The 24,465-nt window shown below is 39.8% G+C and overlaps 1 protein-coding gene across 2 annotated transcripts in view; it reads left to right on the top strand.

Moving 5' to 3' along the window:
- rttn (rotatin) overlaps nucleotides 1-24,465 on the top strand; it is a 112,541-nt gene that overhangs the window by 39,209 nt on the left and 48,867 nt on the right. For both annotated transcript variants that reach the window (XM_017696227.2, XM_037534205.1), the window contains exons 21-29: nucleotides 199-316; nucleotides 2,849-2,945; nucleotides 3,420-3,485; nucleotides 5,556-5,747; nucleotides 7,472-7,711; nucleotides 9,837-9,981; nucleotides 10,758-10,921; nucleotides 22,072-22,291; nucleotides 23,111-23,239. In XM_017696227.2, coding sequence (XP_017551716.2) covers nucleotides 199-316; nucleotides 2,849-2,945; nucleotides 3,420-3,485; nucleotides 5,556-5,747; nucleotides 7,472-7,711; nucleotides 9,837-9,981; nucleotides 10,758-10,921; nucleotides 22,072-22,291; nucleotides 23,111-23,239 — 1,371 coding nt within the window. The remainder of the gene's footprint in view (nucleotides 1-198; nucleotides 317-2,848; nucleotides 2,946-3,419; nucleotides 3,486-5,555; nucleotides 5,748-7,471; nucleotides 7,712-9,836; nucleotides 9,982-10,757; nucleotides 10,922-22,071; nucleotides 22,292-23,110; nucleotides 23,240-24,465) is intronic.

Raw genomic sequence — 24,465 nt, 5'->3', positions numbered from 1 at the left:
ATAGACATTATGACCACTGGCTCTAATAACCACCACTGTAAAGAAATCTGTGTTGATGAGTTTCTCTACATTGAATGCTTTTGAATTCCCTTTTGATGAGCATCATTGTCTCTGGGTTTGCCTCTTTACTTCCCTGCCCTGTGTGTACAGCTGTGTTCTGACTGTCTGACTGGAGTATGTTTTGTAATCACATTGTAGAATATGGACTGCCTGTTGGAGCCGAGTGTTGGCATGCTGAGGAAGCTGGTGTATGCGGATCCCTCTCTGAGGCACAGTCTGGCCCAACGGTCTGATTTCCTCATCACTTTACTCCGAGGTAACAAAGCCAGCACCAATCAGAGAAACACTGGATTTACATGTATGAATTAAGATAGTTATCTTAATTTATACATTAATTAATTAAGATACTTGTGATAATAATCACAGGTAATAAAATTAATTTGCGTAGTTTATTGCAATAAATAGATTTTGTCTTACATGCTCAAATTTGAGCCTAAAAGTGTTTTCTTTGCATTTAAAAAGCAGTGCATTTTGTTATACAGTCATATGCAAAAGTATGGGCAACCCTAGTCAAGTTCCATGTTTGGTTGATTTTCTAAATGAAAATAAGTTTATAAGAAAATAAGTCTTCTACAGAGAACCCACATCTGCACAATTTAATGCACAATTACTGTTTACTTGCTGTGTTTAACATTTTTGGGGATGGGAGTAAAACATAAAAAGTGGCCTGTGCAAAGGTTGTTAAAGGTGCTGAGGTATCACTTTAAAAGGCATTAAAAAGCTGCATTTGAATGAGAGGGCTCTAATTTCAGCTTCTCTCAGGGTGGCATACAGCAAACTCTAACTGGACTTCAGTCTGCACTGCTGTCCAGGTCAAAAAATCTAACTAGAAAAATATGTTAGCAGCATTAAAAAGTCAGTGGTGTTAATAATGTAACACATTGTTCAAGTGTTGCCTTTGACCTCAATAACATGAGGTAATCTAACCTCAGAAGCAGAATGTCTTTTGCTGCTAAAAAGCAAAATGTCTTTCTCATCTTTAAGCATTTGAGGGAGGGATGTATAAAACCTGGGTGTAGATATTACACATGCGGCTGATTCCATGTTCTGCTCTATTTAATAAAGTTTGAGCGAAATTGCTGTTGCCTTTTTTGTATCAGCTCTCTTCCATCCTTTAAAACTAGATGGTAATTTGCATTAGGGTCTCAACAGACATGGTGTTGAGAGGCTTCTTTTCACAATGGCAGCAGACAACTAGACAGGGCCTTGAGCAGGCTGGGAAATTTCTTATGTGCCTTATTGTGTGTCATGCCTATGAGGTACAATTGTGGGAAATACTGTAAGTTAAGTATGCAGAATCCTGCAACAGGTGGCTAACGCAAGTAGGAAGCAGCATCTAGCTACGCCCCAAACAACAATGAAATAAACCTTTATAAAAAATATTGAAAAGCTTAAATAACTGGAGTTTTGGAGTTTTGGCTGGGGCTCAGAGCAGTCACTTTATGTGAGGAAGAGGGGCATGAGTAGCTAACGTATACATATTGCTAACTGATTGGTACTTTGGCATATCTAACATCACCTGTGCCATATTTATTCCCGCCCAACTCAAATCAAACCGAAAACGTCAGAAAAAAGTAAGTTCATGAATCTCTCAAAAGAAAAGACCAACAGCAGTCTTTCTCTGACAGTTCCTAGTAAAACTTGTTAGGATAATTTTTAGGAGAAAGTTAGGGCACATGGGCTTTAAATTCAGGCACATTGTGTCACATCAGTGAACAGTTTGCCTTGCAGCTACTTTCGTACATATATCTGGCCCTCTGCGTCTGTATGAGTCAGTTCACTGTACGTAGCTTGTACGTAGCACTGTACACAGTTTACTGTAGCTTTTCAGCCTCATGAATAAATATGCTTAAGAAGAAGCATAGGGTATTATATTTCCTGCCACAGTTTCCTTTTTATATGTAGTCACAAATAGTTAAAATGTTGATATTAAATGTTTTTTTTTCTCTGTATAATATGAAAACATGTTGGTTCTCCTTGGATAAGGGGTTGGGTTCACAGTAACTTTTTGGTGGGCTGAATCAAATGTCATCATGGGTCACATTTTGGCCTGCAGTCCACACTTTTGGTCAAAATATGCATTGTAAACCATGACTTTTCAAATTGAAATGCTCATCTAGAATTCCATGTACACTACAGCTACACTGCATATACACTACATATACAATACACCTCGCTTCTTCTTCTTCTGGGGCAGTCATGGGCTGGAGGTTAGGGAACCGGCTCGATGACTGGAAGGTTGCTGGGTCGAGCCCCAGAGCTGACAGTGCATGACTGAGGTGCCCTTGAGCAAGGCACCTAACCCCCAACTGCTCCCAAGGCACTGCAGATAGGGCTGCCCACCGCTCCCGGCAAGTGTGCTCACTACCCCCTAGTGTGTGTGTTCACTAGTGTGTATGTGGTGTTTCACTGCATGGATGGGTTAAATGCAGAGGTGAAACTTCCTCATTGTGGGATTAATATGGGTCACTTAATCTTAATTTAAGAGGAGCCAGACGTTTTACCCTGTTCACAGGAGCTTGTTGACATTTTTTCTTTTTGGCACTATTTGTTTTCTGTATTCCTCTTTCTCATAGAATTTCATATTAATGCTTATAAGCTCAGTTTGTTTGGGATCCTTCAGACATCTGACTGAATGTCTCTATTGATGTGGTTTTATGTAATTATGTTGCAGTTTCTGTCATTGAGGATTCACAGCTGCACTTGTGTATGTATTTGTGCTTAGTTTAAGGACTATATTTATCTGCATATAATCAACAGTGATCTGTTTTAATTATTCTTCTTTAAGCTTCATTGCTGATAAAGGCAAATCAGAGTGATGTGACTGAAACTGCGGTCTTGATGTGTTTTCTGCTGTTTGATGAAGTCGCCACAGTGGATGTTTGGTAAGTGCAGCCTCACTTGGCTTCTGATGCTTTAAAGAAAGTCAGACTGTCCTGTAACATCCACTGAGCTACAGAAGTAATTGGACAGCAACATTGTTTTTGATGTTTTGCTCAGCACTGAAGATTAGAAACTGCACAGCAACAACTAAGACGGACTGTCTGCTTTCATTCAAAAGTATTTCCGGCTACACTCTTAAAAATGTTGAGTCTGAAGTGATTCTTGGAAAAATGTTCGTATAGTACTAGTCTGATATATGGTTATACTCTGAAAAATACGGGATCCTTAATGGTTATGTTTGAAGAATCTGTTTACATAACTGTTATTTCATGTCTGGCATGGGTGAAGGAGATTACATGTCTGAGAGTGATTTGGTGTCTTTGAAAATAAGGTATAGTTTTGAGAGAAAATGTGTTGGCAGTTGGGAAAAACTGTCTTGGTGGAGACTACATTATATTTGTCATTTCTTTTATCAGGACTGGAAAAGCTGACACAGACACCACTTTGTCTCCTTTCTCTCTGCCCGTCTCCATTATACGAAGGTAAATCAACCCCTTAATGCAATAAATCTGCAATAAGACGATGTGTAGCGCAGAGAAACAAACAACACTATCACAGGCACATGACTCATCTATTTGTCATTTATTCTGTAGTGTGCTTCTCTTTGGTTGTTGTTTAAATGCACACCACTAAATGTGAACACTGCTTTCACCTGTCTTTGTGTTCTGTCTATTTATCCTTCTGTCTATCTGTCTATATCTATCTATCTATCTATCAATCTATCTATGTATATGTCTGTCTGTGTCTGTCTATCTATCTATCTATCTATCTGTCTATTTATCTGTCTGTCTATCTATGTATCTATCTGTGTATTTGTCTGTCTCCATCTATCTATCAGTCTATCTATCTATCTATCTACAACCCAAATTCCAAGTTGGGACGTTGTGTAAAACAAAAACAGAATACGATGATTTGCTTTTCAAACTATATTCAGTTGAATACACTACAAAGACAAGATATTTAATGTTGAAACGGATAAATTTTATTGTTTTTTGCAAGTATTCACTCATTTTGAATTTGATACCTGCAACATGTTACAAAGAAGTTGGGACAGGGGCAACAAAACTGGGACTGGGAAAGTTGAGGAATGCTCAAAAAACACCTGTTTGGAACATTCCACAGGTGAACAGGTTAATTGGAAACAGGTGAGTGTCATGATTGGGTATAAAGGGAGCATCCCTGAAAGGCTCAGTCATTCACAAGCAAGGATGGGGCGAGGTTCACCACTGTGTCGCTTCATCTACAAGTGCAAGTTAAAACTCTGCCATGCAAAGCGAAAGCCATATATCAACAACACCCAGAAACGCCGCCGGCTTCTTTGGGCCCGAGCTCATCTGAGATGGATGATGCAAAGTGGAAAAGTGTCCTGTGGTCTGACGAGTCCACATTTCAAATTTTTTTTGGAAATCATGGACGTTGTGTCCTCCGGGCCAAAGAGGAAAAGGACTGTGCGGATTGTTATCAGCACAAAGTTCAAAAGCCAGCATCTCTGATGGTGTGGGGGTGTGTTAGTGCCCATGGCATGAGTAACTTGCACATCTGTGAAGGCACCATTAATGCTGAAAGGTACATACAGGTTTTGGAGCAACATATGCTGCCATCTAAGCAACGTCTTTTTAAGGGACGTCTCTGCTTATTTCAGCAAGACAATGCCAAGCCACATTCTGCACGTGTTACAACAGCGTGGCTTTGTAGTAAAAGAGTGCGGGTACTAGACTGGCCTGCCTGCAGTCCAGACCTGTCTCCCATTGAAAATGTGTGGCGCATTATGAAGCACAAAGTACGACAACGGAGACCCCGGACTGTAGAGCAACTGAAGTTGTACATCAAGCAAGAATGATAAAGAATTCCACCTACAAAGCAGTTAGGGTCCTCAGTTCCCAAACGCTTATTGAGTGTTGTTGAAAGGAAAGGTGATGTAACACAGTGGTAAACATGCCCCTGTCCAACTTCTTTGGAACGTGATTCAAAATGAGTGAATATTTGCAAAAAACAATAAAGTTTATCCGTTTCAACATTAAATATCTTGTCTTTGTAGTGTATTCAATTGAATATAGGTTGAAAAGGACTTGCAAATCATCGTATTCTGTTTTTATTTATGATTTACACAACATCCCAACTTCATTGGAATTGGGGTTGTATCTATCTATCTATCTATCTATCTATCTGTCTTTCTATCTATGTATATGTCTGTCTGTCTGTCTGTCTATGTATCTTGTCTGTATGTCTGTCTGTCTATTTATCTATCTATTTATGTGAATTTATCTGTTTATCTATCTTAATGTCCATCTGTCTATATATGCATCTATCAGTCTATCGCTCCATCTGTCTGTGTGTCTGTCTATGCCTTTATTATCCCTCTATTCCTCTATCTCTTAATCTGTCCATCTAATGCATCTATCACTTTAAATATCTGTCTATTGATATCTATCTATCTCTATCTGTCTGTCTGTCTGTCTGATTTTCATTTCAGTAATCTAATGTAATTCATCATTCTGTGATTGTCACCGAACCCTGTCGGTATCTCTGTCTCTTTTACACCTGTTGTACAGGTATAATTTGCCATTCCAGTCTCCATCTCACCATGTGGTCAGTCCTTACTGCACTGTGCTGCCTCCTTATTCTGACCTGTTGGCCATGAGGGCGGTCAGAGAGGCGTTGCAGTTCAGCTGGAATCAAGCCTGGCACAGTGGAACTGAGGCATTACTGAAACACCTGAGGACCAGCAAGAGTCACGCACCTGAGTAAGATACGCTTGCATGTGTGAGCATTGTAGGGCTCCAGGATATGGACAAAATGCTGTTAATGAAATTATATAACTACATGATGTGATTGAACAGCACCTTGAACTAGAAATGAATGAACATGTGACACGATTAAAGATCAGTCTGCATTATTTTAACCAAAATAGTTGTCTTTTATTCTATCACCTAAATACCATAATTCAACAAAACACTCACAGAAACACAAATGGAGATGTCATTGGTCAGGATGATCACACAAACTTTGATTAGAAGGCTCATTTGCAGATTACTTTTTTATCATGACAATTTTCATCATGACAGCTAACAATATGACATGTAACCTGTGATTGGTGATGGGTGGCAGAATACAAATAGGTCTGTTCTTTTATTCTGGCGTGATGCAGGTATTTGTGACGCGGGATGGTTCACTGTAGATGCTTTGTAGATGCTCAGCTAAAAATGACAGCTGGATATCTATTATATTAATAGAAAACTGCACCTAGCACTTTTATTTTTATCATTATTCCTGATCATAACCTGAACTCAAAAGCTAAACCTAATCCTCTCTCTAAACCTCATACTATTGTTGATCAGCTGTCAATCACCAGATAGTTTGTGAAATATCTGTTAACAGCATTTATAGGTAGCTCCTTCAAAATAAGGAGTATGTTTCCATATAAAAAATTGTATGCTTCAGAAAGTTGCATTTTGATAATAATGTACAATGTATTTTGCCAAAGTTCTCTTTTTTTTTTTTTTTTTTTTTTGGAGTAAACCGGTCAGTTCTGATCTGCAGAGAGCTTGCTTAAGCAGTATCCTCACCTGTCACAAGATTGATGTTGTCTTCCCTGTAAACACAGCTTTAAAACTCATATGTCCCTACAGTCTCTCTGTGTTTGAGTCAAAGATGTCAAAGAACACATGCTAATTAGAATATAAGGCCACACCTAGTTGTGTTTTATTAAATGTATGTCTTTCTTTCACTCAGACTTTGGTGGTTGTTTAAGGTAATATGTATACAATCATTCCTAATATATCCCCAGGCCTTTACGTGCTGAAAAAATGAATACATTTCTTGGAGTAAAATAATTTTACATAAACTGACATTAAAAAGTATTAAAGTTTTTCCTTAAAAAGTTGCCATTTGGAGATATAAGGTTTTGTTCCAACATCGATGGAGTCTTACGTTCAGTACTTTAGATCCATTTTTCACTTTTCAGTAAATTTAGCTATGGTTTATAGAGGATTCTGCATTATGTATAAGGTGTCTTAATCTCGCTATATATTTTGAGCTATACAAACTCTTTATACCAAATCCATCATTTGAGAAGCTTAAGAAAATAGGTCTTCTATTTTGCTGCATGAAAACATCCCCCTTTAAAATTCTCCAGCAGTCAGGGACGCATCTATTTTTGAACAACATGGAGTTATTTTCTTGCTGAGTTTAAAAACAGGCGTGTTGGGGGGGTTGTGTAGGGTTCTCCTTTGGGTTCAAACCTAAGACTCATGCCTTTATGTGGATTTGTGCTTTTGTAAGCCAGAATTTCAGATCTTCTAAGGAAGTCATCAAAACAACTCGTGCCAGTAAATAAAATGAGGGAAAAAAAATGAAAGACAATGACAAGAAAAAGGAGAACATGCACTGCAGAATGGGGTCACTGTCTCATTTTCTCTCTTTCTCTCACTCACTCACTCGCACACTCTCTCTCTCTCGCTCTCTGCAGGTTTCATGCTGATTTGGTTCTGACGGAGACTCAGGCTGTGCTGCTGCGAGTATATGATGTTAAGACAGGCCTGCAGGACTGTATTGAAGCCGTGCAAACAGCCAGCTCTCACAGTGAGGTGACCTCTGCTCTGACCAGAATGCACCTGTATCTCCTGACCGACCGGCTGGCCCTCAAAGTCACCAACAACTGCAGCAAGAACGCACTACAGAGCCTCCACTGGCACACACCTGTAGAGAGGTACAACATCTGAACATAGAGGCTAATAAAGCTGATGTGTATATCTATTCCAAACGTGTACTCAAATACTGGTTCTCAGTTCTACCTTTTAAAATAATAATAGTTACATTCTATAAATATGTCATTTAAATACATTTGTTCATTTTACATATTTTTCATCAGCATAATCCGGTTTATGATTTTGTAACAAATAGTTTTATATACTTAGTTACGATGGACATCAGATGTGCTGTAAATTTATGCCAGGTAAGGAGACAATAGTTTTGCCTACCCAAATAGCAGCTATGACACATAAATTAAGGTGTAAATCTTTTAAAATCTTTGTTTAGTGACGTGTTTTAATGGTCAGTATAGCTACTAACTTAGTGCTCCAAGTTCAGTTATGTTGCAAGCAAAATAACTTGGACAGATAAACATAAATCTTGTTCAAGACTGACCAGGTTATTTCAGTGTTTTGGATTATGTTTTTATAGCTTTCCAGCATTTCTTATTTTATTGGAAACAGTTGGAATCAGTAAATCTGGTTTACTGGCCTGTTATCTCTGATTGTCTCCATCTCAGCTCCATGGGAACTTGGGGTAACCAGTAGCCTAGTGGTAGAAATGGTGAAGTTCAAGTCCTGGGACTGGTTATGTGTACCTGGTGGTGCCTTTTGGCAAGATACTTAACCCCTAGGCACTGCCCAAGGTGTGGAGCTGCTCTATTTGTGACGCTATGCTGCTCCTGAATTGGGCATCATTAGGCAGCAAATTGAACTTCCCTCACAGGATCAATGAAGTATATAACAAATTACTGACTCAGGATGATTTGGCTCGTAACTTCATGTGGCCTTCAGATTAGCTCAAGAGCAATATAGAGAGCTTCATGGAATTGGTTTCCATGGCAGAGCAGCTGCATCCAAGCCTTACATCACCAAGCCCAATGCAAAGTGTTGAATGCAGTGGTATGAAGCGCAACCACTGGACTCTAGAGCAGTGGAGATGTGTTCTCTGGAGTAACGAATAATGCTTCTCCATCTGGCATTCTGATGGGTTTGGTGGTTGCCAGGAGAATAGTACTTGACTGCATTGTGTCAAGTGTAAAGTTTGGTGGAGGGGGGATTATGGTGTGGGAATGTTTTTCAGGAGTTGGGCTCGGCCCCTTAGTTCCAGTGAAAGGAACGCTTAATGCTTCAGTAGACCAAGAGATTTTGGACAGTTTCATGCTCCCAACTTTGTGGGAACAGTTTAGGGATGGCCCCTTCCTATTCCAACACTGCGCACGAGTGCACAAAGCAAGGTCCATAACCTGACCTCAACCTGATAGAACACCTTTGGGATGAATTAGAGTGGAGACTGCGAGCCAGCCCTTCTCATCCAACATCAGTGTCTGACCTCACAAATGGAAGAATGGTCAAAAATTCCTATAAACACACTCCTAAACCTTATGGAAAGCCTTCCCAGAAGAGTTGAAGCTGTAATAGCTGCAAAGGGTGGGCCGACATCATATTAAACATTGTGGATTAAAAATGGGATGTCACTCAAGTTCATATGTGTGTGAAGGCAGACGAGCGAATACTTTTGGCAATATGGTGTATGTCTGCCTGTTCAGCCTACAGGAGTTTAGCCTGCCCATTCACAATGAAGTTAGGAGGAGTGTTTTAGCCTAGATTGCTAATCAGCCAATCAGAACAGAGTTTATTTAGATATATTTGTCTTAAAGGCACAGTAATAAAAACAGACTGTTAAATTCTAAGGGATAAAAAGAGAAATTGTCAAAATGAATTATGATGCTCTTTGGTATGTTTTTAGCTACTGTTTTAGCTATGCTAATGCACAGTAATCAATATTTGTAGAGAACAGTGTGTCATACAGTCTCAGAAACCACATAATCTAATCTATCAGATATTACTTAATAACTCTGCACGGTTTGAGGCAGTTGTGTGATGACTGTTGCATGCAGTTAGCACCATGCTATTTACATAAGTTTCCCTTACATGTTGGCTACATTAGTCTCACAGCTCCAGTGTAAAAATTAATAAGAAAGAAAACTTCAGACGGCAAACGTCATAGTATTAGGTGTGGACGGGTAAATGAACTTTTTTGCTCTAACAGAAAAATTGACCTGTCTCTCTCTCAATGTACAGGTTTCTCCAGGTGTGTCCAGCTTGTCCCCAAGACGAGAAGCTGCTGGTGAGCCTCGTGTCCTTCCTCAACACCTTCTTTAAGCAAAACCAGTCTGACTGTGATGATAACGACTTGAGATGGCTTGCAGAATTACTCATAAAACAGGTACCTTCCTCAAGCTCCACTCCAGTGCCTCTCTGCAGGCTAAATTTGTTCTGGATGAGTGCTCAGTGAAAACAATAAAGCTGCACATTCCACCTCACGCGATTAGATTAGCCTTTTTTTCTTTTTTTTTCCCCCTTCCCATAAACACAGCAAGCTGTATTTATTAAAGAGAGCTTGAATAAATCACTGTTTCGAGTGAGGAGAAATACATTAATTTCTTATTCTGCCTTATGGTGGAGGGCCATGCTTGAACTGTGGCCGTATTATTTATTTATTTATTTTATTATTTTTTTTCTTGTTTCATTCTCTCTTGCTGGAGGTTAACGGCTGCTGAAAGCTTCATCGCAATGTGTGCGTTACCTTTTTGTTTGCAGCTCATTAATGTGCATGTATGCAAACAAAGCCGCTTTAAAGTCAACAGACGAAGCCGGATTTGATGAAACGTCTGGCGGGGCCGGCGGTGATATGCTAAGCTATTTTGTAATTACTGGAGTGTTTCTTAAACATCTGTCGCGCCTGTGCTCGAAAATGAAGCAGAAACGAAAAGTAGAGCCGCAGGAGTTTTTTTTTTTCTTCTTCTTTCCCCCATGCATGCTTGAATATGTAGGTAAATTACATGCAGCAGCGTGATGGTACTGGAAATAGAATGTGTGATAGAGTTGCTATTTTTTACTAGTTGTGATGCTATCATCTCCAAACTGAGCACCATGAGTCATGAGGTAGTGGGAGGGAACTTGATTGACAGATCACATCATTAAGTTTGTGTGTTTTTATAGGAAACGCACGTCCTACTGGACTTGTTGCTGGTTGATGAAGTGAAGACACACACGCAAGCCCAGGGGAAGGGTGAAGAGCTTCAGGATGTTGGTCAACAACTCCAGAGAGAGCTAACAGGCCTCTTTAACACTCTGCTACTGCGGCTCACGTCCACATCCGACAGGTAACGTACGCAGTGACGAGGTCTGTCAATATTACATAAGCAACTGCTCACAATTAAGTTGACTGTAGATATTTCGCACAACTTTCAAATCACACGTCAAAGGAGAATTGCACAGATTGTTGAACAGATTTTCTTCATATTAGTCTTTGAGATATAAACATAGTCCTTCAGAGTGGTTTGATTTGAAATACTCTGTTCTAGAGAAACTCCAATTTCTTTACAGTGGTACAAATGCAGCCATTCTGTTTACTATCCAAAACAGCCAGTGAACCTACGTGTGTTTTGAGTTTTTATATAGAGGTGTGCAAACGTGTTTTTTTTAAGTAAAAATAATTCAATACATCCTTTACAGAGAGCACACTTATGCTCATTTGAATGCATAATTACTATTTATTTATAAAACAAATTTATTTATAAAACATAAAATGTGGCTTGTGCAAAAGTTAGTTTTTTTCCAGTATGTTAAATTCAACAAATATTTTACAAAAATGAAAATGGGAGAAATTGTGCACAAAAATAATGTTATGTTTAAGTGTGTTCTCCATAGAGGATGCATTATTATCTTTTTGCACTTACAAAATCAACAGATCATGTAATTTGACCTAAGGTATTCAAGTAATTCAGTGGTTCCAGCTCTATGCTGTTGTAGATTCTTACTCTTGCATAACTATGTTATGCCTTGTTTTAAAGGGAATTGGATCATTTTGTGTGTGTGTGTGTGTGTGTGTGTGTGTGTGTGTGTGTGTGTGTTTCTGTCCCATCAGTTCTGTCCAGCATTGTCTGCACAATTACTGATAATAGGCCATGAAATCTGCGCTTCAGACTTTGGTGACAAACAAGTGCGCTGCATTATAGTAGTCTGACCTTTGGTTTTATAAAAAGAGCCATATAAAACCCTATATTTGAACAAAAACACTATAGTTACAAAGTCATAATAGCACACTGCAGCTGGGCTTCAGGGTGAAACTGCTGATGGTTCAGAATGGTCAAAGTAGTAAACATGTTGACAGTATGGGTGGGTAATGTGGAAAATTAATATCATAAAATCAAATACTTTGAATTTTCACATTTACTTGATAGATAGCTTGTGCTATGCTGACTAATACTTAGTAATTACTTAATAATCCATAGAAGTTACAGGATCACAGTAGATAATGAATAATTAATAGTGGTTACTAAGTAATTCTTAGAAAATGCTGAATAATTCAAAGTAGTTACTAATTTATAGCAGATACTGAACAATTAAGTGCGCTTCTATCGTCATGTTTATTTAACATTTCACATACTGTACTGCACTGAATTCAGTTCAACAGGACTAATTATGCTGTTTTTGTAACTAAACATGCAGTTGTTTAATGTTATTACTGGCAATATCCGTTACACGCTCTGAAAAACGTATTTTTGTCACGATAACAAAATTTGTCACAGTAATCATAAAGTATCATCATATTGCTTACTTATAGAGGTGATCATTCATTGCGTTCATGCATTATTAATGCTAGGCCAACATACTTTACTCTATTTTAGTCTAAGAGTGAGTGTGTTTATGTGCAGTCTGATAACTGCAGAATGTCAGATTATGTCAGTAATCTGATCAACGCATTTATATGCCCTTAAGTAATCAGACAACTCTCTGGGTCTACATGAATCAGACAGTAATCAGATTTTTTGCTTTGCAACCGGCCAATAAACCGTCAAACGTCAATCGTCAGGAGACGACGTGATGTAAACATAACGTAAAACTCAAACTTGTTGCTGCTACTTTATTAAAAAAAAAAAAAAAACAAGTCACTTTGCCTGAAAATTTGAACACACATCATGTAGAAGATGAAGAATATTTAAATCCTTCATTTCATCAAGGATGTAGTTGGTTTTAGTGTCGCTCCAGTTTTCACAAATGCATAGACTGAGAAATCTGAAAGAAATCAGAGTAAGAGTTTACATGTGCTGCGAAATCTGATTACTAAGCTAAAATCCAGCTCTCTTTTATAGGATTGCTTATTTAGATTTATTGACCTTACTCTGACCTAAGAAATCAAAGTATGCTGTTTACATGACCATTTGAATAATCAGATAACTGCAGAAATCAGATTATGATAAGATTATTGAGTGCATGTGCACTCACTCAGTATGCTGCAGAAACCACATAACCAAGTCCAGTAGAGACTGCTCAACAATCCCACATGGTTTGAGGCATATGCATGATGTTACGCATGCAAATGTGTCTTGGCTGATCATCGACAGTTGGGGTAAGAGAGGGAAACTAAAATTGTAAATTTTATTTTTTTTCCCAAATTGTTGCTTTAACCGATTTATTTATGCGCACTCTGACTCATTCCTGCTCAGTCGCACTGCCAGCTCCAGACTCATCCACAGGCCACCTACCTACCTACACAAAAGCACACACGAGAAGTGCTCTTATCTCTTATCTCCAGTCAAGGGACTTGAAGTCATTAACAGAAAGTTTCTCCTCTTCTCTGGCTCCGCTCACGCAGCCAGACTCTTGTTGTTTGTTGAAAGAGAAGCTATATTTGATTTGCACAGAGACTGGGGGCTGAAAGAGGAGGCTAAAAGCGCTTGTGGGCGTTGAGGGATCAAACGAGCAAAGTTGATACCCTGGAAACAAAACATAAAGAAAAAGCCTAGAACAAGACAGTTACATGAAATATTCGTGCTCCCTCGGCTGCCGTTTGATCTTGGTCAGCGCCCGATGAATCCTGATCGGGAGAAGCATAATTATAGTTTTTGTTTTTTTTTCCTCTCTGCAAAGCATCAACATATTGTTGAATCACTCTGTTGATACAGAGAAACCATTGTTTATTCAGACAAACCTTTTAACCTTCATTTCTGGCTTTCCTGGTTAATTTCTTTATATACACAGAGAGGCTCTGTGTTCACAAGACAAAGCCAAACAGCAGTACAGAAGCTTTTTGGGTTGAAAACTAATAATTATTTTATAACCAGTTAATCTTTCATCTTATATTTAAGTAATTAACTGTGCCAGCCATTAAGCCTTCTGCCATTTCCTCTTATTTTGCCTGTCACAGTGCTGTCATCTTTCATTATGTTGTATTGTAGAGCACTTTTTAAATAAAACAACACAAGCCACATCGCCCCCTACACTTCCTGTAGTGTATTCCAGTCTGTCAGAATGATCATGTGTATCATATTGCAGTTGTCGGAACAAAACTTTGTATCTCCAAAATGAGAACTTTACAGGAGAAGCGAAAAACCTACTTTACTTTTAATGTAAGTCAGTGGACAGTTTCATTTTGGGCCGTTTCTTTTGGTCCATTCATCATGAAATTTACACAATGTAAAGGGCAACAGGTATTTTCAAATTATATGAAAAACTGAAAAACAACAAACATGGAGATACAAGGTTTTATTCTGAGAGCAGCGATATGTACATTGTAGGATGCTATACAATAGAAGCCTCATCGCCCCCTAAACTTATAACAGTCTGTCAGAATGACTAGGTGGATCATATGAACACATTTTTTTTTCATAATCAATCTCATCAATAACTAAATTGAGCTAGTGGAAGGGAGCTAGTGGAAGCTAGCTCCCTTCCCCGGGAGCTAGTGGAAGGTCTGGGCCTCATTGCTTAGGATGCTGCCCCCGATGGATGGATGGATGGATGGATGGATGGATGGATGGATGGATGGATGGATGGATAAAAAATACACATTTACATACATTCACCTATTCAGCCTAGAGCTGTTCAGCACTGCCCATGTGTACTGAAGTTATAAGGAGGGTTTCAGCCTAGACTGATTATCTTGAATGAGGCACATGACATGGTAGCCAGTCAGAACAGAGATGATTTTCATATGTCATTCTTAAAGGCACAGTAACAAAAAGAGAGAACGGATGAAGCAAGGTTGTTAAAATTATCATGCAAAAAACTTTACTACCTAAAACCACACAAATGTTAAAAGTGGACCTTTATTTTAATAAAATACAAGAAAAAATTAAGATATGCAGCCTTTAAATACTCATAAGCAATACTGCTTTATAGGCTTAGTTTATACTTTAACCTCTTAACTCTTAAAAGGGTCTGTATGTGGGTCCTTACATCAATTCCTTACTCCAATAACAAGAAGTTGCACATTAGTTTAATCTTAGATCGAATAGTATACACTGAATAATTTATAGTACATAATGAATCATTTATATTAGTTACTGAAGAATTCATAGTAGATGCTAACTTGTAGTAGATACTGAATAGTTCTTAGTAGAAGTTAAATAATTCATAGTGGTTAATACATCTTTTTAATATTAAATAACATTTAATATAAAAATTAAATCTTATTAATACAGTTCCTCACTCCAATAACTGCAGAAGTTACACATTAGTTGTATATTAGATAAAAGAGTAGATACTGAAACATTTATAGTAGGTAATGAATAATTCAAAGTAGGTGTTGAATCATTCTCAGTAAATACTGAATAACTCATAATAGATACTGAATAATTCTTAGAGTCTAAATAATTCACAGTGGTTGATAAATCTTGAGATTAATAGCTGAAGAGTAGTCATTTAAGGAGATAAAGTCTGGCCTTATTTCATTATTTTTGCGCTATGGTGTGAATGCTACTTTTACAACCCTGTTTTTGCTCTTATTAGAGGAGCGATTGTTGTTGAGTGATTGTTTTTTTTTTCCTGTTAACATGGCCTGTGGGTGTTAATTAAAGTTTGAACTGCGTGCTTTCAGTGGCGCTCTTAAAGCCATTTCTCTTAAAGCTCACCTGTGGTATGGAAGCACTAGAGCACATCTGTGCGCTCTCAGACAAAACCCAGTGAAACCATTTAGCCAGACAAGTCAAACATTATTATCCTGCAAAAAAGGGCCTATTGTGTTGAGCCGTGTAAGAAAACAATGTTTATCCTCTTTTCTCTCCTTCTGGAAGTGTGGAGGAGGCTACTTACATATCCTCAGAAGAAGGTGTGATCAGTTCTGCCTCCTTTTCCAGTGGATTAGTTCCGGAGATGCCGTGGAACAACACGGTGTTGATCAGACTTGAGAAGAAGGTGATAAACGAGGTTTTGGAGAAGCAGAAACAGGATCTGCTAATAGGCCCTGTAATAAACCAGATTCACTGATGTTTTTATACAATGAGGCAGAGACACCCATCTTGAACCTTCACTTGATGGCCATTTTATTGAAAACATCTATCCTGTAGATGTGTTTTCTAGGTGTACAATTGCATACTTTAGTTTATGACATGATACCACTTGTTCTTTTCTAATAACGACATTGAAATCTTGAGTATCTTGAGCAGTGCAGAGCAGTAGTACAAACTACTAGGCGATAAGATTTTGTAAGTATATAAGTACAGTTGTGTGTAAATGTTTCAACACCCCTAATCAAATGACATTTTGTCTGTCTACCTATATATATATATATATATATATATATATATATATATATATATATATATATATATATACACACACACACACACAATGTGTGTGTGTGTGTGTGTGTGTGTGTATATATATATATATATATATATATATATATATATATATATATATATATAAAATGTATTAGGGCTGTCAAACGATTAAAAAGTTTAATCGCGATTAATCTCAGAATTTCATATAGTTAATCGCCAAAAAAATTGTATCTAAATTTTAAATGTGTAAATGTTATAGAAAATAAGGATTTTTAAGTCAAAGCGAAAGCTTTATACCATTCGACATGCAGAGGAGACGAGGTTTATACTCTGAGCTTTAAAAGACGGCGGTGGGACGGACATCCAGCTTCTGTGTCTCAGAACACGACGTCTTCCTTTATAAGTACAGGTAAAGTTTTTCTGAGTCTGACGTCAGTTTAAAGCAGTTAAAACCACAAGCGCGCCAACTGGACCTCACGTGATGTTCGCTGTCATGGTAACGTTTACTCTAAGCACTACTCCATGCATGCGCGTCATTTTGCAATCTTATTACTTGTAGTGAGCATGTAAACGAAGATTTTCATCAGATTGTTGAACAGAGTGAGAATAAACATCTCAGTCTGAGACTGTATTCAGTCAGATTGGCAAAAATCTGCATGTAAACACAGACACTTCTCTACTCTTAATGAGAGATGCCTTGATAACCACATTAAATTGAGATTGCATTAATGCGTTATTATTGCGTTAACTTCGACAGCCCTATTGTGTATATATATATATATGAGTGTGTGTGTGTGTGTGTGTGTGTGTGTGTGTGTGTGTATATATATATATATATATATATATATATATATATATATATATATATATATATATATATATATATATATATATATATAGGGGGGGTGGGGGGGGGTGTGCACAACCCACAATATAGAATTTTTTTTACCGATGTGTTAAATTCAGCAAAAAGTAATTATGCATTAAAATGTGTGAAAGTGTAGAGGATGGTGTTAACATTAGCAAAACATAGTTTGATCAGGGCTGCCCAAACTTTTGCATACTGTATATTTATGGACAGTTTTCACACTCTACTTTTTCCCTCATTTGATGTTATTGTATGGTTGATGTTGTCTCGTTGTGTAGTTTTAAGCTATTTTAGATCCGATTTGTGACAGAATCAGGTTTCCTCTGATATCCAGTCTAGCATTATCTGATGATACTGGTTTCAATAAGCCCACGTCCACTTGGACTTGTCATATAAACTGCTGTTCCATTATTTATTAGCTCAAGTGAAGAGTGTTCGATAAGGTCTTCGAAGGCTGGGGATCAAACAAGCACCAGTGTGAACTTCATCAGCAGACCTTGCCCAGAAATCATTGCAATTTGACTCATTTTCCTTTTCAGTCCCCAAAATAATGGCAGACAAAGCCTTTAAACTTTTAGACTTAACATTCAATTTGCAGGGCTTTAAGTTACAAACTACTCAGTCTGCTGTGCATGACTTCTGAAATAGCACTTTATTCTGCTGGTTGTCTCAATAGGATGCTAAAGGCTAAATGGCTAAACTTTAACAGAAAGGAAGGCTAAACTTTAACAGAAAGGAAGGCACTACACCAAAGCTTTTTGCCAGACATAGTAATTACTCACACAGGTTGTACTCACACTTCTCAAAATATGTTTTTCATTGCAAAGTTTGCATGGCTAGCTGATTAGCTGAGGCTAACTTGATAAGGGCATTTCAATGTTTGAATAATAATAATCCGCTCCTCACTGTCCACTCCTCCCCTTCTGGTGTGCAGTTAGAGAGTGTAGCTCATCTGTTGGATCAACATTATTATCATTAATGTTGTTATATATTGTTATTACTTGCACAGTGGAAAATACTGTGATATAAATTTGAGTTCATATCACTTTAGCCCTGGAACTGAAATCTGGAACTTTTTCTGAAATCTTGTGATTTGAGGCAGATTCACCCCTGAGCCAAAAAAAAAAAAAAACGTAAAATTCTGTTAGATGAGTTTTTCAGTGACCTTTTTGGTCAAAAGTAAGAGTGGGCAAACCCACATACAATGCTGTGCAAAGGTCTGAAGCAGCCATAAAAATTGTTTAAAAGCATTTATATGGGGAGTAGTTTAAAGTGTGTTTTTCAGGAAAAACTATATAATATTAGAATAAATGCAAATAAACACCAATACAGTAAAACATGCTGAATAGTTATGAATATGTAGCTTAGAAGAATACTGTTGGTAGAACACCGGTTTGGTTTCTACTTCTTATTGCGCTCCAGCCAGTGCATAAATTTCTTCAGTTCCATCAGCAGCACCTGATTACATTTATCCATCCATCCATTCATCATCTTCCGCTTCTCCGGGGTTCGGGTCCCGGGGGCAGCATCCTGAGCAATGAGGCCCAGACCTCCCTTTCCCCAGCCACTTCCACTAGCTCCCTGGGAGGGATTCCGAGGCGCTCCCAGGCCAGCTGGGCGATATAGTCACGCCAGCATGTCCTGGGTCTTCCCCGGGGTCTCCTCCCCGGTGGACTTGCCAGTGACACCTCCCAAGAGGTGGGGGTGGGAACGTAGATCGACCAGTAAATCGAGAGCTTTGCCTTATGGCTCAGCTCTTTCTTTACCACAACAGACCGGTAAAGAGCCCGCATCACTGCTGACCCAGCACCAATCCACCTGTCAATCTCCCGCTCCCTTGTACCATCACTCGTGAACAAGACCCCGAGATACTTGAACTCCTCCACTTGAGGCAAGAGCTCATCCCCAACCCAGAGAGGGCTCTCCACCCTTTCCCGCGTGAGAACCATGGCCTCGGATTTGGAGGTACTGATCCTCATCCCGGCCGCTTCACACTCGGCTGCAAACCGATCCAGTGAAAGCTGCAGTTCACGGCCTGATGTCCCCAATAGGACCACATCATCTGCAAACAGCAGCGATGTGACTCTGAGGTCACCAAACCGGACACCCTCCATCCCCTGACTGCGCCTAGAAATTCTATCCATAAAAATTATGAATAGATTCGGTGACAAAGGGCAGCCCTGACGGAGTCCAACTCTCACTGGGAACAAGTCTGGCTTACTGCCGGCCATGCGAACCAAACTCCTGCTTTGTTTGTACAGGGCCTGAATGGCTCGTAGCAAAGAGCCATGTACCCCGTACTCCCGAAGCACCTCCCACAGAATACCCCGGGGAACACAGTCGAATGCCTTCTCCAAATCCACAAAGCACATGTGGACTGGTTGGGCAAACTCCCATGAACCCTCCAGAATCCTGGAGAGGGTAAAGAGTTGGTCCAGTGTTCCACGACCAGGACGGAACCCGCACTGCTCCTCCTGAATCCAAGGTTCGACTATAAGCCGGACTCTCTTCTCCAGTACCCCTGCATAGACCTTACCAGGGAGGCTGAGGAGTGTGATTCCCCTGTAGTTGGAACACACACTCCGGTCCCCCTTTTTAAAAAGAGGCACCACCACCCCAGTCTGCCAAGCCAATCCGGTGGCACCACCCCCGATGTCCATGCAATGTTGAAAAGGCGTGTCAGCTAAGACAGCCCCACAACATCCAGAGCCTTGAGGAACTCAGGACAGATCTCATCCACCCCTGGAGCCCTGCCGCCAAGGAGCTTTTTAACTACCTTAGCGACTTCTGCCTCAGTAATGGACAAGCCTATTCCCGTGTCCCCAGACTCTGCCTCCTCACTGGAGAACGTGTTGGTGGGATTGAGAAGGTCCTCAAAGTATTCCTTCCACCGCCCAATGACGTCTTCAGTCGAAGTCAGCAGCACACCATCTCCACTATATACAGTGCTAGTGGCACACTGCTTTCCCCTTCTGAGTCGCCTGACGGTTTGCCAGAATCTTTTCGGAGCCGACTTAAAGTCACTTTCCAAGGCCTCACCGAACTCTTCCCACACCCGGGTTTTTGCCTTGGCAACGACTGAAGCCGCAGATCGCTTGGCCTGTCGATACCTGCCAGCTGCCTCTGGTGTCCTACAGGCCAACCATGCCCGGTAGGACTCCTTCTTCAGCTTGACGGCGTCTCTCACCTGGGGTGTCCACCACCAGGTTCGAGGATTACCGCCCCGACAGGCACCAACTACCTTGCGACCACAGCTACAGTCAGCCGCTTCAACAATGGAGGAGCGGAACATGGCCCATTCTGAGTCAATGTCCCTCACCTCCCCCGATATCTGGTCAAAGTTCTGACGGAGGTGTGAGTTGAAGATCAATCTGACAGATTCTTCTGCCAGACATTCCCAGCAAACCCTTACTATACATTTGGGTTTGCCTGGTCTGACCGGCATCTTCCCCCACCACCTGATCCAACTCACCACCAGGTGGTGAACAGTTGACAGCTCAGCTCCTCTCTTTACCCGAGTGTCCAATACACATGGCCACAAGTCCGATGACACGACTACAAAGTCAATCATTGAACTGCGGCCTAGGGTGTCCTGGTGCCATGTGCACTTATGGACATCCTTGTGATCAAACATGGTGTTCGTTATGGACAAACTGTGGTTTGCACAGAAGTCCAAAAAGCACTCGGGTTCAGATCAGAGAGGCCATTCCTCCCAATCACACCCCTCCAGGTCTTACTGTCGTTGCCCACGTGAGCGTTGTAGTCCCCCAGTAGGACAATCGAGTCTCCAGGAGGAGCACTTTCAAGCACCCCTCCCAAGGACTCTAGGAAAGCTGGGTGCTCTGAACTGCTGTTCGGTGCATAAGCACAGACAACAGTCAGGACCCGTTCCCCAACCCGAAGGCGTAGGGAAGCTACCCTCTCGTCCACCGGGGAAAACCCCAACATACAGGCGCTGAGTCGAGGGGCTATGAGAAAGCCCACACCTGCCCGCCGCCTCTCACCATGGGCAACTCCAGAAAAGAATAAAGTCCAGCCCCTCTCAAGGAGATTGGACCCAGAGCCCAAGCTGTGTGTTGAGGTGAGCCCGACTATATCTAGTCGGTATCTCTCAACCTCGCGCACCAACTCAGGCTCCTTCCCCGCCAGTGAGGTAACGTTCCAAGTTCCAAAAGCCAGTTTCAGCAATCGAGGATCAGAACGCCAAGGCCCACGCCTTCGGACACTGCCCGATCCACAATGCACTGAACCCCTACTACTGCCCCTCCCATCGGTGGTGGGTCGATGGGAGGGGGGACTCATGTAGCTCCTTCGGGCTGGGCCCGGCCGGGCACCATGAGGCCTGGCTCCAGGGTGGGGCCCCGGTAACCCTGATCCGGGCAGGGTACACAAGTCCTGCTTTCTTGTTCTTGTCCTCATAGGGGTGATTATGGATCACACTTTGTCTGGCCTGTCACCTAGGATCAGTTTGCCATGGGAGACCCTACCAGGAGCTTTTGCTCCAGACAACATAGCTCCTAGAATCCTTCAAGCACACAAACCTCTCCACCACGATAAGGTGGTGATCCATGGAGAGGTGATTACATTTACTGAAGGCTTAATTAGGTAAACTAGGTACTGGATGGTAACTCTAAATTTTGGACTTCCTCACAAAGAAACTCACACAAACACAAACAGTCACAAAGGATTGTTTATTGTATTTATTCTAATGTTAGTATTTTTTGAGCGGATGCTGACCAGATAAATGGCCTTCTGTATAATTTTTGTAAATGATCTGTAAAGCCATTTATCTTCGACTACACAGCGCGGTTTGTGTTGGATTGAATGTTTTAGTCTTGATGGGTTCTAATATCCTGTACTCTGTTTCTCTGTTTTACAGGATGTGTAGGTTACTGTCTGGTCCGTTGGCGTCGGAGTTGGCTGTCCGTCTGCTGCAGTGTTTACGTTTAACTGACGCTCCGCGGTTCTACGGTCTTCCCTCTCTGGAGCGCGCTCTCCGCAGCATGGCGCACGCCACCGCCCTGACTGGCTGGAGCACACACACACCCAGCACGGAGCCACACACTCTCTGCCAGAAATACCTGAGCGGCCTCCTGGAGGTACATACCCAGTCATACAGCACTGTATGAAACTGCAGGTTCTAAGCTTTCAGTCCATACCACATTTGTGTTGGTAAGCATAAGACAGGGTCATCTCTGTACATTAGGGGGCCCTAAGCACCATTCTATGCAAGAGTGAAATAGAACTGATGCTTCATATTCTTTATGGTCAATAAATAAATTTCATCACACTAAAGCTATCAATGAGGATGTTCAATTAAAATACACAACTAAATCTTGTTTGTATAACCTGTATATATAAATCAAATCAATAAATGCAAATACAGTAATTTCCATTGTGTGTTTAAGTGATATGTGTCATTTTCAAGATTTTTTGCAGATACAGATATCTTCATAAGATTTTTTTCCGGGAATACAATGAAATTATATATAGAAACGTTCATACTTGTGGAGCCTCCTGTGTCTTAGGGTCCCTGAGTGGCTGCTTATAGCCAGAAATGGCCCTGGTAGATGAGATATCTAAATATTATTTTAAATTTGATGAAAAGTTATTATTGTGTGTACAGTCTTGTTGGGCATAACAGAAAAAAAATTTAATATTTTTGGTACGTTTTAGCACTTTTTAACATTAAAACAGAGGAAAAACATTAACTCATTAACTAATCATCAGGTAACAATGTAATGAATTCTGTAATTACATTCAAATAGTATTGCTAAATGACAGTGATCACTGTAAAGGGTTAATAATAAACATAAATGAGTCTCATAAATGAATCTCTAATATTTCATAATAAACAGTCTACTAATGTATTTATCTGCCTGTGTCACAGCTCATTCAATTTTAATGTATCTTCCCAGGTGATCTCTTCTTTCTACGTGGAGTGGGGAGGGAACTCCATGTCCTTCATGGGTAAAGGTGTGACGAAGAACGCTGTGATATGCCTTCTTCACCTGTCGCATGAGATGATGGCTCAGAGTAAAGATAAGGTCAGTATGACAATAGTGCCTGTTTTCCATATAGTATGAAAAACTAATCTGTATGAAAAACTTAATGAAGTTTGTATTAAATCATTGTATTATAGTCTTAGTGTAAAAGTGTGACTTATTATAGTTTCAGTAAGGGCTACAAAATTAGTCAGTTGGCCAGCAATGACAAACTTGACAAGGTGACTTGAACTGTTAATACAGTTGTTAATTGGTTGATTTTAAAGTGCTCTAAAATGCTCTGTAATGATCTATAGTATGGGTTATCACCATATAGTGACAATAATTATAATGTCATTGGAGCGTAGAAAACTAAAGTATAAAATTTTATGCTACAATGAAATAATCAGCAGTCCAAAATTAAATTCAGATTCTGCTTTAATGATTTTTTTTTTTGTCAAGTAAATCATTTGAGCAGCATCTGAAACATTTTTTTAAGTTTGGATAATCATTCCATAATGTGCCGTTCTCAGTCTGATGTAGTGAGATGTGCACCTGTTTAATACTAAAACGATTTATGCACAAATGGAACATATTGAACATATAAAAATATTTTTTGCCTAAGAAATCAAACATTCTTTTGACTGCAGTAAAAAGTATTTTCCTTAATCGATTCACTGTTTGTCCTATTTTCTTGTGCGTAGGACTTGTGGTTCTCAGTGCTGAGTGAGCGACTTCAGTGTGCCAGATTGAAAAACGATTTAAAGTAGTGATAGTGGTGAAGAATAATCTAAAAGTAATACTAAAGCAGGGCAAAATGCATGAAAAAAAGTGTTAAGTGTGGCAAACAAACCCAAATGTGAAATTTGAACTTGACCCAAGACCATATTTGAGAAGTGATGCCTGGGATGTGCTTGAAGTTCTGATTAATTTTTTTGTTTTTTAAGACGAGCTAAAACTACAGCACTGGATGTTGATGAGGACTTATCATCTTACACGAGGTCTTTTCTTATCAGTGGACAATGTACAAACATGTTTGTTTATCAGAGAAATATATTTTCCCTGTTTTTGGAACTTGCTCACATCATCTAGAGCTGTTAGCAATAAAGCTGCGCTCTATCTGCCTTCTCAGTTGCATCCTTTCACGTTTGTGCAGTCTTGTTTCCATGCAGTGTAATGTACATGCTTACTTACAGATAACAAATCAGTAATATTTTAAAGTCTTGATTGAACATAAACGAATCATTTAATTGCATTGTTGGTCTGTGTATTTTCTTTTTCTGGGATGA

Source organism: Pygocentrus nattereri, chromosome 24 (genome assembly GCF_015220715.1).
Source record: "Pygocentrus nattereri isolate fPygNat1 chromosome 24, fPygNat1.pri, whole genome shotgun sequence".
NCBI lineage: Eukaryota > Metazoa > Chordata > Actinopteri > Characiformes > Serrasalmidae > Pygocentrus > Pygocentrus nattereri.
The sequence above is the reverse complement of the archived record's forward strand: the minus strand, read 5'-3'. Positions and strand labels throughout refer to the sequence as shown.